General features: G+C 40.6%; 1 protein-coding gene across 15 annotated transcripts; it reads right to left on the reverse strand.

Annotated features, from left to right (window-relative positions):
• Positions 1–98: 98 nt before the first annotated feature.
• On the reverse strand, positions 99–11,410 carry LOC110526202 (IQ motif and ankyrin repeat domain-containing protein 1). 15 transcript variants are annotated; one of them, XM_090236405.1, is made up of 15 exons: positions 11,021–11,410; positions 10,374–10,502; positions 5,418–5,557; positions 4,949–5,113; positions 4,668–4,859; positions 4,103–4,192; positions 3,237–3,362; positions 2,896–3,035; positions 2,393–2,447; positions 2,205–2,300; positions 1,963–2,071; positions 1,716–1,812; positions 1,399–1,533; positions 991–1,119; positions 99–821 (listed from the first exon to the last, which is right to left on the reverse strand). In XM_090236405.1, the coding sequence occupies exons 1-15, from the start codon at positions 11,100–11,102 to the stop codon at positions 647–649; spliced, it is 1,860 nt and encodes a 619-aa protein (XP_090092531.1). In that variant the 5' UTR covers positions 11,103–11,410; the 3' UTR covers positions 99–646. The 15 variants fall into 15 exon arrangements, with proteins under 15 accessions (XP_090092531.1, XP_090092522.1, XP_090092514.1 ...); XM_090236396.1 differs by having other exon boundaries at positions 2,896–2,999; positions 11,021–11,296; XM_090236388.1 differs by having other exon boundaries at positions 2,393–2,498; positions 2,896–2,999; positions 11,021–11,296.
• Between the last annotated feature and the right edge of the window lie 5,055 nt (positions 11,411–16,465).

Below are 16,465 nucleotides of genomic sequence, written 5' to 3' on the forward strand. Positions count from 1 at the left end.
AAAACATAAGTGAAGTAATTATTAAGCAATAATTAAGTAATTCGTAGGATTCTGTTTTCCCATGAAACAGTGACATCTGCCTTCACAATAAAAACTAGTTGGAAAAAGCATATATTTATTTTATGGAAAAGAGATGTATGTTTCTGGACGATGCACCAATACTGCCTTGTTGACAAAATAACGGAGTGGTGTCACTTACTGCTTTCGCCCGATGATGTGACCGGATTTTTGCCCGGTTCAACCTGGGCCAGTGTAAAATAACTCCCTGTGTCAAATCTCTTCTATTCAACCCCATGATTGGCTGTTCCTAAAAACAAGTCAACTGTAGCAGCCAATAGGGATTAGGGATAGGGATTGCTGTAACAAATCGCGAGTGCCTGTGTTTCCTGTGATACAATGCTACTTTTGGTTTAGATTACTACTAGTGTGCATTATCATTATCAAAACATTTATTTTATATTTAGCTGCTATGAAAATTGCCACAGTGCTGTCAATCTGCTGGAGATTAACATCTAATCATTTACATAATAATCATACCAAAAATAAAATCCTTATTTTTTGGTGTCATATATTTTATATTAGTAAAACATGTTTTGTGGTAAAACAACAACAACAACAGTATTTACACTTTTGAGCCACAGCAAGGTCATATTTTGGGTTCCGGCAGCATGACATGGATGGGATAGAATGCTGTGAGCAGTGCATCAGGAGGGTGGCGCTGTTTGGTCACCAAGACCAGGCTGAACTTCTCAATGCGGTCCAGCATGAACTCAGTTCTGGCATACTGAGGACCATCTGTGGAGCGCACCAGGCTTAGGTACCTACCGGGAGACGACATACCTTGATATCAATCTCGCAATGAGAGGGCGCAGCCTTGCATTTTTTTTATGTCTTACATCACCACTTAAATGTAAAGAAAATCTAACTACAACTGAGAAAGGTTCATATTGAGATGATCTATGCGCTGGCAGTAAGCGCTTGGTACTGTACCTCTCTTCTTGCAGGAGCTCCTTGTTCATCAGCTGCTCACTCAGCCCTGGGTTCACCTGGTCTAGCTGGTTCTGTACACTCTCAAACAAGTCCACCTCCATCATGTTAATAACCAAGGGTTTTCCGAACCTGCAGACAGGATTACATCAGAACAGCCTTTCTATTCATACATACATTTATCTGTGTCCTTATTCACTTCTTTATTTATACAAAAACAATATTTTTTGTGACATATTTACTGTTGGCAATTCAAATGAGCAGCCCGACCCTGAATTTGATATACATTAAGGTTTTACAGCAAACTCTTAAAAACACTTCTTACACCTGCTGCTGTCGTTGATGTGCATAACTCAAATTTAGGCTTAGGCTGCTCATTGCCGGCACCCCTGTAATATCTCTCTCTCACACCTGATGGCCCCCAGTAGAGCGAGTCTCAGTTTGTCAGGCTGCATGTCTCCAGGGTGCAAGGCGTCCAGGTAGTTAGTGTCTCTGTAGCGTAGAAATGTGGCAGCCTGACCATAGGTATCCACAAGCAGGGGCCACCTAACATCAGATACACAGCCAGTGTGGATAAACTTAATTAACTGAATCTAATGTTAAATTGTAAACAGAGCAATTAGCTAAATACAGAGAGATGAACAACCTGTTTGCGTTTTGTTTGAGCAGCTAACCTGAGGGCAAAAAGTCATACTGAAGTGAGTAAGTAATTATTATAATTTTTTTACCTGCCATCCTGCTTGATCTTGCCGCCTACATCTTTAATAAGAACTTCCTCAAGGTCACGAACCGGGCAACGAACCCCACCACGGTCCAGGACAGCATCTTAGTTCACATAAACACACACTGTGAGAATATTACATTTTGTGTTGCTTCAGGGAAAGGTGTGTTTGTTTGTCTCTGTGTCTGTGTGTGTGTGTGTTTGTGTGGGGGGGGGGTGTACCTGCATGTGTGTGTGCGTGTGACATTACATACCACCACCAGACTGCTCTCTCAGTGTCAGCTTGGCAAGGGATAGTTTCCCTGCAGCCTCATGAGCTGCTATTTGAGCTTTCGCCAACACATCTTCAGCTTCATGAACCAACTTTACACACGCACGCGCACACACACACACACACACACACACACACACACACACAACCAGTACTGAGACAATACATACATCAGTACTGAGACAATACAACTTTAGTAGTGTGCTAAAAAAGTACAGTGACTACCAGCAAGGTGACTTTAGCCTGCTCCTCCATACCCTTCCTCACACATGTATCATGTTCTGTGATCCTCTTATTCAGCTCAACGAAGGCCTTCTGCAGCTATATACACACACAGAGCGAGTGACGTCAGGGTGATGAAAGGGACATTTTCCCTGTTCATCTTGGAACTATTGATTCAAGATGTGTCTTACCTCTCTTTGGCATCGCTCATGCTCTTTCTGGAGCTGATCCACCTCCTCTTTCAGGCTGAGGGAAAACACAGGCCATTTTTGGTTTGCACGTTTGCACTGTTTCCTCCTATCAGTGAACAATGTGTGGGGAAATCATGTCAGCTATCCTCTCTATCTGTCCTCAACTCAGCAAAAGTGACTATGCAGGACTGGCCTGATGACGTGACTTAACAGGACTGACGTGCCTTTGTGTTGAAGGAGAGGGGAAGTAGATAGATATAAACATATTACATATAGTACAAATAATGTGTGCACACAACATCTGATCTCTGGCCAAGCTATTCAGTTTCTCTTACTGTTCTGGCTAAATTGTGAATCTTACCCTGTTGTCTATGCTGTATGCATGAGACATTACCTAATTAGACTATGTTTGGGAGCATAGGGTTGCGTTTTGAGAGTGTCATTCTCTACGAAAGGTTTCTGTTTTGAGTGGGAGGGGTTGAACACTTGGGTGTGACTCTTACCGGTCAGTCTCCGCCTCGTTCTGCTTTTCCTCTTCCTCCGCCCTCCTCTGTTCCTCTGCCTTCATCTTCGACAGCATGGAGTCAGTGGCACTCAGATCCCAGTTCTGTAAAGTGGCAACCACAGCCTCTTCAGAAGCCACCTGGAACATGTCCACAAACACATAAGCCCAAACATGGCTTGTAAAAACGCAATTACACAGCCACCCTCTGTATCTGTCTCTCTCATTCACACACACACACACACACACACACACACACACACACACACACACACACACACACACACACACACACACAAAGAACCCTGACTATTGCCTATGCGCGCACACAGTCACTCATACCTGCTCTGGAGTGCTACCATCATCTGCATGGGTCCTCGGGTCTGCCCCAAGCTGTAGAAGAGTCTGCACTGCCCCAAGATGGCCTCCAAACGCAGCTCTGTAGATTGGAGTCCGTCCAAATGCACCCTATTAACAAAAAAAAACACTTCCTGACATACTTCTGCAATTGCTTAGGCCTTAGGTATGTACATTTAACTCCAATACTCAGAAAGATATATTTAGCTGTTTGCCTGCTGGAGAAAGTTTGTGGAAGACAAATACTTTCAAAGAAAGGGTTTAAGTCACATCATGTTTTTATTTAACCAGGCAAGTCAGTATTGAACAAATTCTTATTTACAATGACGGGGAGGGAACAGTGGGTTAACTGCCTTGTTCAGGGGCAGAACGACAGATTTTTACCTTGTCAGCTCAGGGATTTGATCTAGCAATTTTTCAGTTACTGGCCCAACACTCTAACCACTAGGCTAACTGCCTATCAATAGATGTGAACAGTCGTGGCCAAAAGTTTTGAGAATTACACAAATATTAATTTCCACAAAGTTTGTTGCTTCAGTGTCTTTAGATATTTTTGTCAGATGTTACTATGGAATACTGAAGTATAATTACAAGCATTTCATAAGGGTCAAAGGCTTTTATTGACAATTACATGAAGTTGATGCAAAGAGTCAATATTTGCAGTGTTGACCCTTCTTTTTCGAGACCTCTGCAATCCACCCTGGCATGCTGTCAATTAACTTCTGGGCCACATCCTGACTGATGGCAGCCCATTCTTGCATAATCAATGCTTGGAGTTTGTCAGAATTTGTGTGTTTTTGTTTGTCCACCCGCCTCTTGAGGATTGACCGATGGCTGATGGTAGCGCTCACCTTGTCTTCTCCACACAAGCTTTTCTTTGGATGCCCCAAACAATCAGAAAGGGGATTCATCAGAGAAAATGACTTTACCCCAGTCCTCACCTGGTTGACAGAGGAAGAACAATGATTCCAAGCACCACCCTCCTTTTAAAGCTTCCAGTCTGTTATTCAAACTCAATCAGCATGACAGAGTGTTCTCCAGCCTTGTCCTCGTCAACACTCACACCTGTGTTAACGAGAGAATCACTGACAAGATGTCAGCTTGTTCTTTTGTGGCAGGGCTGAAATGCAGTGGAAATGTTTTTTTGGGATTCAGTTAATTTGCATGGCAAAGAGGGACTTTGCAATTAATTGCAATTAATCTGATCACCCTTCATAACATTCTGGAGTACATGCAAATTTCCATCATACAAACTGAGGCAGCAGACTTTGTGATTATTCATATTTGTGTCATTCTCAAAACTTTTTAGCCACGACTGTATGTTTGTGTGTGTCAGTGGGAATGGGTGGGTGAGGTAAGACACTCACTCTCATCTGACCAAGAGCTAATATTTCTGTTCGTGCTGCATTCTCTCACCCGTGTGTTTATGTCCGCACCCCTTTCCACCAATAAGGTGATGACTTCCGGCTGACCCCCACCTGCTGCTTCTGATACTGCTGTGTTGCCATTGGCATCTGTGATGTTAATCATGAAAAGTTGGTTTAGCAGCCGCTGGCGTTTGCCTGCTTCATCCAACCCAAGGCCACGCTTTGTGTCCCTATCAGAGACCTAGACAAGGACCAGTGCATCTATTAATCTTTGTCATGTCTTCATTACTTGTCCACACAGATCTCACAGATATCACATATCAGTCTCACCTCCTTCAAAATTGCTAACACTTCCTCTGCCTCTCCATCGAACGCTGCTTCCAGAAGTCGAGTTCGCAGAAGCTGCTCTTCCTTCTTCCCCTTTCTCTCGTCCTCCTCCTTCTTCCTTTTCCACTCCGCCTCTTCCTGTTCTCTTCGTACTAGTGCCACAAAAGCCTGCAGGCCAATCAAAACACACCTTTCAGGGTACACACACTTCTCATTTTCAGAAACAATGACATTACATTGATTGTAGACTACAACACACTCAAGCACACTCAAGGATGCTATTTGAAAGAAGAACAAACAAAGGAGGAGATCTGAGTCAACGTGTAATGCCAAGAGTTCTATTACTCATGATTTCAAATTTCAATATGTTGATATACTTTATAAATCCAAACCTAACACTGTCATTTTCATATAATGCCATTTTCATACACTGTCATTTTCATACACTGTCATTTTCATATAATTAGCTAACCTCTTTCTCCAAGCGATCCATAAGGTCTTCATAGTCCTGTTTTTCCTTCTGTCTCCGAACCCGCTCTCGCCTGGCCAGCAGGCCTCGGGTGGCCCGCTGGATGGTCACTGCAGCTAGCTCCTCTGGAGTCAGCTCTACATCTACAACAACAATAAACATGCATACAGTGAGTACAAACAAGTCCCTGTTATTTCACTTTAGTTTCGATTTGCACCTTTTCTATTTAGTTTTAGTTGTCTAAAAATATTTCTATTTCCTTTTTATATTATTTAGTTTCAGTTTTAGTGTTAGCTGCAGAAAGCATGCGTGGTAGGCTTGTAACCACTTGTGTCTGTGTTTTTTACTTCCCTTATTGCACCTCGGGGGCAGTAATACATAAGATGATGGGTAAGGTTAGGTTAGGTTTCAATTATAAAGTAAATCTCAATATGACTTGGATTTAAAAGGAATAGCGTTGCGAATGGTGCAAAAAAATATGTTGGAAGGAAACAATCCAATGCTTTTTAACTGTAGTAGTACATGTAAGAAGAACCAAGTTAGATAGCTAGACAATTTTTCCCCTATTAGCTAGTGATAGCTAGGCCTATTTGAAACATCGCCTTCTCCTGGCTGCATTTACCCTGTATCTGGCTTATAAACCCAAAAGCTTGAAAACCCAACTCGACCCCATTCGATTTTCCCCCAAAGTTTCGAGAAAATAACTCAAACTGGACATAATTCATGATAGTTTTTATTTAATTTAGTTTTGGGAATCAAAGTTAATCGTTTCAGTATAGTTTAGCCTCAGTACAGATTCATTGTATTGTCTTTGTCCGTCAAGGTTTGTTGAACCAGATAAGTTAGAGAACATATTCTCTTTTACAATAACAACCTGACAAGAGTAACAAAGCAAAGCCACAGACTCACACAACAACACCCGTGCAGTATACATAAGATTGTACAGTCGACTTTACAGCCTAATCCTATCTGTACGGCCCAAATATTTGTTTAACCTGGAGGATTCCGTTTCTTTGTGCTGCTCAGTATGTTGAACTTGACGACAGCTATTTCTAGTTTTTATTATTATAATTTCCCATATAGGCCTATATGTTTAATAAACACAGCGCATTCGGAAAGTATTGAGAGCCCTTCACTTTTTCCACATTTTGTAACGTTAGACCCTTATTCTAAAAATGGATCAACATCCCTCAACAATCTACACACAATACCCCATAATGACTAAGATTTTTTTTTGTTATAAAAAAATGTAAATACACAAAAACTGAAATATTATATTTGCATAAGTATTCAGACCCTTTACTCAGTACTGTGTTGAAGCACCTTTGGCAGCAATTACAGCTTTGAGTCTTCTTGGCTATGACACTACAAGCTTGGCACTGCTGTATTTGGGGAGTTTCTCTCATTGTTCTCTGCAGATCCTCTCAAGCTCTGGAAGGTTGGATGGGGAGCGTCGCTGCACAGCTATTTTCAGGCCTCTCCAGAGATGTTCGATCGGGTTCAAGTCCAGGCTCTGGCTGGACCACTCAAGGAAGCCACTCCTGTGTTGTCTTGGCTGTGTGCTTAGGGTCGTTGTCCTGTTGGAAGGCAAACCTTCATCCCAGTCTGAAGTCCTGAGCGCTCTGGAGCAGGTTTTCATCAAGGATTTCTCTGTACTTTGCGCCGTTCATCATTCCCTCAATCCTGACTAGTCTCCCAGTCCCTGTCGCTGAAAAACATCCCCACAGCATGAGCATGATGCTGCCACCACCATGCTTCACCGTGGGAATGGTATAGGCCAGGTGACGTGACGCTTGGCACTCAGGCCAAAGAGTTCTATCTTGGTTTCAACAAAAGGGCCGCGGCTTTTGTGGAGCGATGGGTAACGATGCTTCGAGGGTGACTGTTGACGTGTGCAGAGCGTCCCTGGTTCGCGCACAGGTCGGGGCGAGGGGACGGACGTAAAGTCTATACTGTTACATATAGACAGATGTGTGCCTTTCCAAATCATCTCAAATCAATTGAATTTACCACAAGTGGACTCCAATCAAGTTTTAGAAACATCTCAAGAATGATCAAAGGAAACGGCATGCACCTGAGCTCAATTTTGAGTCTCATAGCAAAGGGTCAGAATACTTATGTAAATAAGTTATTTGTTTCTAAAATCCTGTTTTCAATTTTTCATTATCAGGTATTGTGTGTAGATTGATGAGGATTTTCTTTTTATTTAATCCATTTTAGAATAAGGCTGTAACGTAACAAAATGTTGAAAAAGTGAAGGGGTCTGAATATTTTCCAAATGCACTGTATATGGTTTATAAATGTTTATTTAAGTTGATGCATTTATCCAAAAGATTTGTATTAAATGGAAATAATATACTGTACATAAAAGGAATGTAGGCCTAGTATTTCATACCATCTCATGAATACCATCTGAGAGCAACATCTGAAAAGGCTTTCAACATAATTGCTCTTTTGTTAACTAAAGGAGTACGGCAACAGCTGTCAAAGCTATGAATCCCGCTCTATGATATGTAGTGAGGCAATTATCTATGTACTGAAGACAACTTAATTTTACATGTTCTACAGCAGGGTTCCCCAAAATCGCGGCCCGCTGTGAATTTGGCATACCGGTGGTTTTATTTGCCCCCCCCACAAGTTTTATGAGAAAAAAAAAATGTAGAAAATAAGAAATTGGTTATTTTATCATTTTATTGTGGGAGTGATGGGGACATTTTCATTGTTGGACATAAAATAACGTAAAAACACCAGGAAATCAGCTCCAATGGATTTTAATTTTGAAAATCTGTTCCCAAAGTTCCCACGAATAACAGAGAGACGTTTTGGGCTCCCGAGTGGCGCAGCGGTCTAAGGCATTGCATCTCAGTGCTAGAGGCGTCACGACAGACACCCTGGTTTGAATCCAGGTTGTATCACAACCGGCCATGATTGGGAGTCCCATACGGCGGTGCACAATTGGCCCAACGTCGTCCAGGTTTGGCCGGTATAGGCTGTCATTGTAAACAAGAATTTGTTCTTAATTGACTTGCCTAGATAAATAAAGATAAAAAATAAAAAATGTGATTGTATACAAATCATAAAAATTAATAATAATTCATTTATATAGCACTTTTCTACCAACTGAGGTACTAAAAGCGCTTTACATAGTAGGGGGAAACTCACCTCATCCACCATCAATGTGTAGCACCCAACTCATTGATGCACGGTGACCATTTTTGTGCCAGAACTCTCACCACACATCAACTATCAGGTGTAGAGAGAGGTGAGGAGTGATATACGCCAATTAGGAATGAGGGGGATGATTAGATGGCCATGATGGAATGTGGCCAGGTTGGAAATTTTGCCATGACACCAGGGCGTACTCTTACAATAAATCCCATTGGGATTTTGAATGACCACAGAAAGTCAGGACACCCATTTTAACGTCCCATCCGAAAGACGGCACCCTGCACAGGTCAATGTTTCCAAATGTAATCAAGGTTTTTGTCACTTTCACTGATGGAATGAGGAGACCAAGGTGCAGCGTGGTAGGCGTACATCTTTCTTTTATTAAATAACACCGAAAAAAATAAATAAATACAAACCGAACGTAAAGCTATATGCAGTGCAGAAAGCAACTACACAAAAACAAGATCCCACAAACTAAAGGTGGAAAAAGGCTGCCTAAGTATGATCCCCAATCAGAGACAGCGATAGACAGCTGCCTCTGATTGGGAACCATACCCGGGCAACAAAGAAATAGAAAAACTAGAATGCCCACCCAAATCACACCCTGTGCTAACCAATGAGAGAAATAAAAGGCTCTCTAAGGTCAGAGCGTGACAGTTTTAGTCAAATATTATTTCTGTTTAGGCTTCTTGCGGTAAATTTGCAGTCTAAATGTTTTATTTTTTATTATGTTTCGCCCCCGATCATCCGCTCAATAAAAAATGTGATTGCGGCTGAATGTAGTTGATGATCCCTTCTCTATAGTTCCTACTGCTCCCATGTGTGCCTTGGGTGGTGCCTGCAGGAAACAATGAGGGATTGTTTTCAAGCTTGCATAATTTCCTTTGACCACATCAGACTCCCTTGGGTGTAATGAAGAGTAACAGACAGTTGTGTAATGTAAGCAATGTGTTCATTCATCTGAACTCCAGGGTGGTTTATGAATGTGTGATTGCACACTGTCCCCGGTAAGAAGAACACAGCCGATCCTAGGGAAAATGTATTATTCTCTCCTTTTTTTCCCACCCCTTTTTCATGGTATCCAATTGGTAGTTACAGTCTTGTCTCATCGCTGCAACTCCCGTACGGACTCGGGAGAGGCGTGCGTCCTCCGAAACACAACCAAGCCACACTGCTTCTTGACACAATGCCCACTTAACCCGGAAGCCATCCGCACCAATGTGTCGACGGAAACACCATACACCTAGCAACCATGTCAGCGCCCAGCCAGCCACAGGAGTCACTAGTGCGCAATGGGACAAGAACATCCCTGCCGGGCCAAACCCTGCCCTAACTAGGACGACGCTGTGCCAATTGTGCGCTGTCCCATGAGTCTCCCAGTCGCGGACGGCTGCAACAGAGTCCGGACTCTAGTGGCACAGCTAGCACTGCAATGCAGTGCCTTAGACCACTGCACCACTCTGGAGGCAATTATTATTCTCTTCTGGTCGAGTCCTAACTTGAGATGAGCATGCTTAACTGGCTTTCTCATAAATCAAGCAACACAATATAGTCTATCATGCCCTGAGCGACAGCAGCTTTTTAGATCTCAGGGAAGTATCCTGTCACCAATGTACCTCAGCCAACATACTACGGGCGAGTTTCATTAGACACACAGATCTCAACTGATGACTAAGGCCTAGGTATATGAGGACAATCAAATCAGCACTTCTTTACATTGTTGCAATGGAAGTAAGCTAAAGGTAAATTGACTAATTTGGCATGATAAGAATGAGCAATGCAGAGCAGTACTTTTCTTTGGTGGTTGCACTGTCTTGGCACTGGCAGAGGTGTTACGTCTTGTCTTGGCAGCAGCAGCTTTGCCTTTGGACTGGCCACCCTGGGTCACACCAGTGCTCTGTCTGCGCTGGGGGGAGGCACCTTCCAGAGCACAAACAAAGAGGGGAAATTAGACTACACATTAAGCGGAAGAGAAACACATCTCTATGTACAGACGGCCGACACATTTAATGTGATGGTAACCAAAACCAATTAACCAAAACATGTACCATCACAAGTTTAGGTACATACTTAAATGTTTTTACAGCAAAGTAAAGTAATGAAACAGGCAGGGAGCAGGTCTCGAACCCTCGACCTTCTAGCCCGAGGTCCGACGCGCTATCGACTGTGTCGATTTCCATAAACCCAGGGTAGTTACACTAATTTAATGTTACTTTGTGTTTAAAATGGGCTGGAGATATTGGTAACTTGTTAACTTTAATTAATATAAAGCCTATTAAACAGCTTCAACCTCCAATTGTTTTGCATCTTCATTTCAGACAACAACATTTTACTTAGGCCTAAAATACTTTCATATTCGGGAGTCAGATCCCCAATGGCTAACGTCGTTAGACACCTCGACTTGAAGTTGAATTCCAATGCTATTCATGGTTGCATACCTGCCTCTGATGATTGGACTGCTCCCTTCGACCGTGCCATGGTTCCAGTTTTCCCTGAGCTTTTAGTACTACGTGAACTCATATTTTGTCCAAATAATATTTCGAAGAACCAGCCTAGAAGCCCATTACTCTAGTACAATTAGCCAAAAATAGATTATGGTTTCAAACCTACGCAATTTAGCTGTTGGATTCACAATCCCTTCCTGAACGCTCACTGGTCACCATGGTAACACTTGCGCGGCTTGGTCTCACACGAAGGTAAAATAGAAATAGAATGTGTTTGTCAACGTTCAAGTCAATAGGCGCGTTCTAGCGGATGTCTTTTGTCAACTCCGTAACCATTCTTGGTCAACGCCTTTCAAAGTGTGTTGCATTTTCAAAGTGTGTTGTATTGTCTGACTTGCGCCTACCAATTACTGTATACACTGAGTGTACAAAACATTAGGAACACCTTCCTAATATTCAGTTGCACCCCCCTTTTGCCCTCAGAACAGCCACAATTCGTTGGGCATGGACTCTACAAGATGTCGAAAGCGTTCCACAGGGATGCTGGCCCATGTTGACCCCAATGCTTCCCACAGTTGTGTCAAGTTTGATGAATGTCCTTTGGGTGGTGGACCATTCAAACACACAGGAATCTGTTTAGCGTGAAAAACCCGGCAGTATTGCAGTTCTTGACACACTCAAACCGTTGCGCCTGGCACCTACTACCACATCCCGTTCAAAGGCACTTAAACCTTATTAACAAATATCAACAAACAAAAGAGGAATAGTCACATGCAAATAAGCATACATACAAACTATTTACATTGCCAGGAATCATAAACAAACAAATCATATTCATTAATAATACAACAAGTTTTAATTGCATTTTTGTTTGAATTAGACCATTTGCATTTGTGAGTATGAAACGTACCTAATATTATTAGCAGTTTTATTAAATATACTACATCTTTATCAATGTCAGAATTTCTTAAATAAATCATTATATCAAAACCATTAAATAGTACAACCGGTCCTATTTTTTTGTAACAAAATTCTGTATGTCAATCCCAAAAATTATACTATAAATACAGGTTAAAAAATCAAATGCAAAATGGTCTCCTTCTCCATTCCACAGAAATCACATTTATAATCAATATTCAGCTTGAATCTTTCCAAAACACGTTTCACAGGATAAATTCTATGTAACATTTTAAATGAAACTTCCTTTACCTTGTTACTGATACAATATTTGTTAGCAATTTTCCATGCTTTCCCCCATGTTATATCACCATAGATATTTGACCAAAAGAATTGTAGTATCACAAACAATATTCCTAATCTGTTTATTACTACATTTATCTTTGATGTTAATGTTGCCAATGAACATATTTTAATGTAAATATATGTTACTTACATCAACCACAGAGGAATTTAAAAGAGATACAACCCCCCTTGGAATCGCATCAAAAACAATTGCATATTCTTTCGGGGTTATTGGAATTTTTAATTTATCAAGAAATTCCCCATATGAGAGTAGATATCCATCCTCATTCAGTAACTGACCAACCAAAATAATTTTATTCTCAAACCAGTTACGAAAAAAATAGACTTATTTTTAAATCGTAGATCTTTGTTGTTCCATAGATAGTATCTGTGAGGCGGGGGAAAAAACAATTTATTTTATTTTATTTTACCTTCATTTAACTAGGCAAGTCAGTTAAGAACAAATTCTTGTTTTCAATGATGAACAGTGGGTTAACTGCCTTGTTTCCAAGCTAAAATCGCCTGCAAGTGACATCAATAAGGGCTTTAGCTACTCCAGGGAGTGATGTGCAGCCTCTCGTTGAGTAAGTAAAGTTGAAGGGTGACCGGGGGACTTCAGGCTGTCATATAATATATCCTTATAACTTCCTCTGTGTGCAAGTTTAAAATTATCGGTTCAATGACATACATATTGTGCACTATAAGCAATTATTGTTATCATGATTGTCCTCAAATATTTTTTTTGTTTTTTTTCAAAGAGATTTTTCTATTCACTATCATGGGGGGATTCTGTTTTCTGCTAATAATGCCGTAACGCGGCCTTGAACCGCCGTGGCTTCATTGAGAGGGGTCAGTCGTTCTCCCCTGGCGCCAACGTGTAGACTGCATGAACTTTAGAAAAATCACGCGATCAAAGGTCATGAAGTTTTGACTGTAGTCGACTGCAAGTTTCTGCAGTTGCTCTTCAATTCAATTCAAGGGGCTTTATTGGCATGGGAAACATATGTTAACATTGCCAAAGCAAGTGAAGTAGGTCATATATATAAAAGTGAAATAAACAATAAAAAATAACAGTAAGCATTGCACTCACAGAAGTTCCAAAATAATAAAGACATTACAAATGTCATATTATGTATATATATATATAGTGTTGAACGATTGGCAAATGGTCAAATTACAAAAGGGAAATTAAATAAACGTAAATATGGGTTGTATTTACAATGGTGTTTGTTCTTCACTGGTTGCCCTTTTCTTGTGGTAACAGGTCACAAATCTTGCTGATGTGATGGCACTGGTATTTCACCCAGTAGATATGGGAGTTTGTCAAAATCGGTTTGTTTTCAAATTCTTTGTGGATCTGTGTAATTTGAGGGAAATATATGTCTCTAATATGGTCATACATTTGGCATAAGGTTAGGAAGTGCAGCTCAGTTTCCACCACATTTTGTGGGCAGTGTGCGCATAGCGTGTCATCTCTTGAGAGCCAGGTCTGCCTACAGCGGCCTTTCTCAATAGCAAGGCTATGCTCACTGAGTCTGTACATAGTCAAAGCTTTCCTTAAGTTTGGGTCAGTCACAGTGGTCAGGTATTCTGTCACTGTGTACTCTCTGTTTAGGGCCAAATAGCATTCTAGTTTGCTCTGTTTTTTTGTTAATTCTTTCCAATGTGTCAAGTAATTATCTTTTTGTTTTCTCATGATTTGGTTGGGTCTAATTTTGTTGCTTTCCTGGGGCTCTGTGGGGTCTGTTTGTGTTTGTGAACAGAGCCCCAGAACCAGCTTGCTTAGGGGACTCTTCTCCAGGTTCATCTCTCTGTAGGTGATGGCTTTGTTATGGAAGGTTTGGGAATCTCTTCCTTTTAGGTGGTTGTACAATTGAACGTCTCTTTTCTAGATTTTGATCATTAGCGGGTATCAACCTAATTCTGCTCTGCATGCATTATTTGGTGTTTTACATTGTACACAGAGGATATTTTTGCAGAATTCTGCATGCAGTCTCAATTTGGTGTTTGTCCCATTTTGTGAATTCTTGATTGGTGAGCAGACCCCAGACCTCACAACCATAAAGGGCAATGGGTTCTATAACTGATTCAAGTACTTTTAGCCAGATCCTATTTGGTATGTCGAATTTTATGTTCCTTTTGATGGCATAGAAGGCCCTTCTTGCCTTGTCTCTCAGATCGTTCACAGCTTTATGGAAGTTACCTGTGGAGCTGATGTTTAGGCCAAGGTATGTATAGTTTTTTGTGTGCTCTAGGGCAACGGTGTCTAGATGGAATTTGTATTGGTGGTCCTGGTGACTGGACCTTTTTTGGAACACCATTATTTTGGTCTTACTGAGAAATACTGTCAGGGCTCTTCACCAACTTCATCCTGCAGCCATTGCCTGGGTAGCCTAGTGGTTAGCGTGTTGGGCTAGTAACTGAAAGGGCTAGTAACCGAAAGGTTGCAAGTTCAAATCCCCAAGCTGACAAGGTACAAATCTGTCGTTCTGCCCCTGAACACCCACTGTTCCTAGGCTGTCATTGAAAATAAGAATTTCTTCTTAACTGACTTGCCTAGTTAAATAAATAAAAATAAATTGTGGGAGGCTCTATTGTCAACCATTCATTAGCTACCTTGATCCAAACTATATATTTTTAATTTACTGTTCCATATTTTATTTAACTTGTTGTCTTATGTATGCATTTGTTCTGGCGTCTTGTATAGAATACTATCCTAGTAGCAGTCAGATATTTACAATTTGCAGTATTCTGTTGTCTTGTATAGAATACTATCCTAGTAGCAGTCAGATATTTACAAACGAGGCTAGTATTTTGCCAAGAATCTACCTAACTTGCTAGCTACTTACCTACCTAGATGATATTAGAAGCATACCCTTATTTTACCAAATCCTCTTCTCCGTCAGCCGGTGGAGGTTTATATTTCATCCCATAGAATGTCTGCCAACTATATGAACAAGGTGAAATCTATTTTAATTCATGGTGTCAGAAGGCACTGCTGTATTAAAGCAATTCAAAACTAACTTGTTGGCATGTTCTGTTGAGGATTCAAATCCCAATTTAACTAATTGCAGAATGTATCCATAATTATGAATGAATAAGCATATTTATTTGACAAGAATGCACCTAGTCACACATCAATCCCGTCAAACACCTAAACTCCAACAATGACATTGTTTTAAATAAATTGAAATAGTAAACAATGCATAAATATGCCTTTTATACATAACATATAAACATCTGACTTGAAGTAAAGATTACATTTACTTAAATTATCAAAAATATCTTCCCAACTATTTTGCAATCTGTATGGCACAGCTGTCAACATCCTGGTTCTTAAATTAAACTGGTATATTTTCCTATTTATACTATACTTGTTCCCCCCCAGTTTTGATTAGGCAGACAGGCCAGTTCCCTACCTCCTTCTACTGCCACCTGCCTTCTCCATTTTTGGGGTAGTGCTGTAATCAATTGGTTGTAATCTTGGACTGACCAGACCTTCCCATGTAATTCCGATAGCTCCATGAAATACATAATTCTACCACTCCAATTTACAATATAATTTAAAAACAGAATAGCCTTCTCAAACAAATTTTCCATAAATACAAATATTTTATCAACCAGCACATTTGAGTTCAATCATAATATTTGTTGTAATATTTGTTCTATCTTTTCTGGGGGATGAATTTGAAATTGTAACCATCTCTGCATTGCTTGTTTGAAAAAGTGAGATACTTTGAACAGGGTTTCATTTTCAATTAATCGAAAATGAGACATGGCAATCTGCACAAAGCAAAAAGGCCATTTTTAAACAAGGGATGAGCTTTCCTTAGTAATCTACTTGGGAACAATTTTGGATTCAAGTAAAGCTTTTGTATAAGTGAAGCTTTTAGAGAGAGCTTTAGTGCTTCTATATTTACTCATCTCAGCCCACCCAGTTTATATTCATTATACAGATATGCACGCTTCATCTTGTCTGGTTTAGCATCCCAGAAGAAGCAACAACAACAAAAAAGTATGAACCATCCGGAGTGGGCAGTGCCATAAATAAGTGAGTAAACTGAGATATGACTAAGGAGTTAATCTGTGTCATTTTTTACATAAATAGTACCTCTCAATAGTTGCAGGACTTTGTCTATTTTTCTTAGTTTTCAATTGAAATTCATTGTGTAGAGCTAATTTATATATTTTGTGATA

This window comes from Oncorhynchus mykiss, chromosome 1 (genome assembly GCF_057628025.1).
Source record: "Oncorhynchus mykiss isolate SJ-2025 chromosome 1, ASM5762802v1, whole genome shotgun sequence".
Taxonomy (NCBI): Eukaryota; Metazoa; Chordata; class Actinopteri; order Salmoniformes; family Salmonidae; genus Oncorhynchus; species Oncorhynchus mykiss.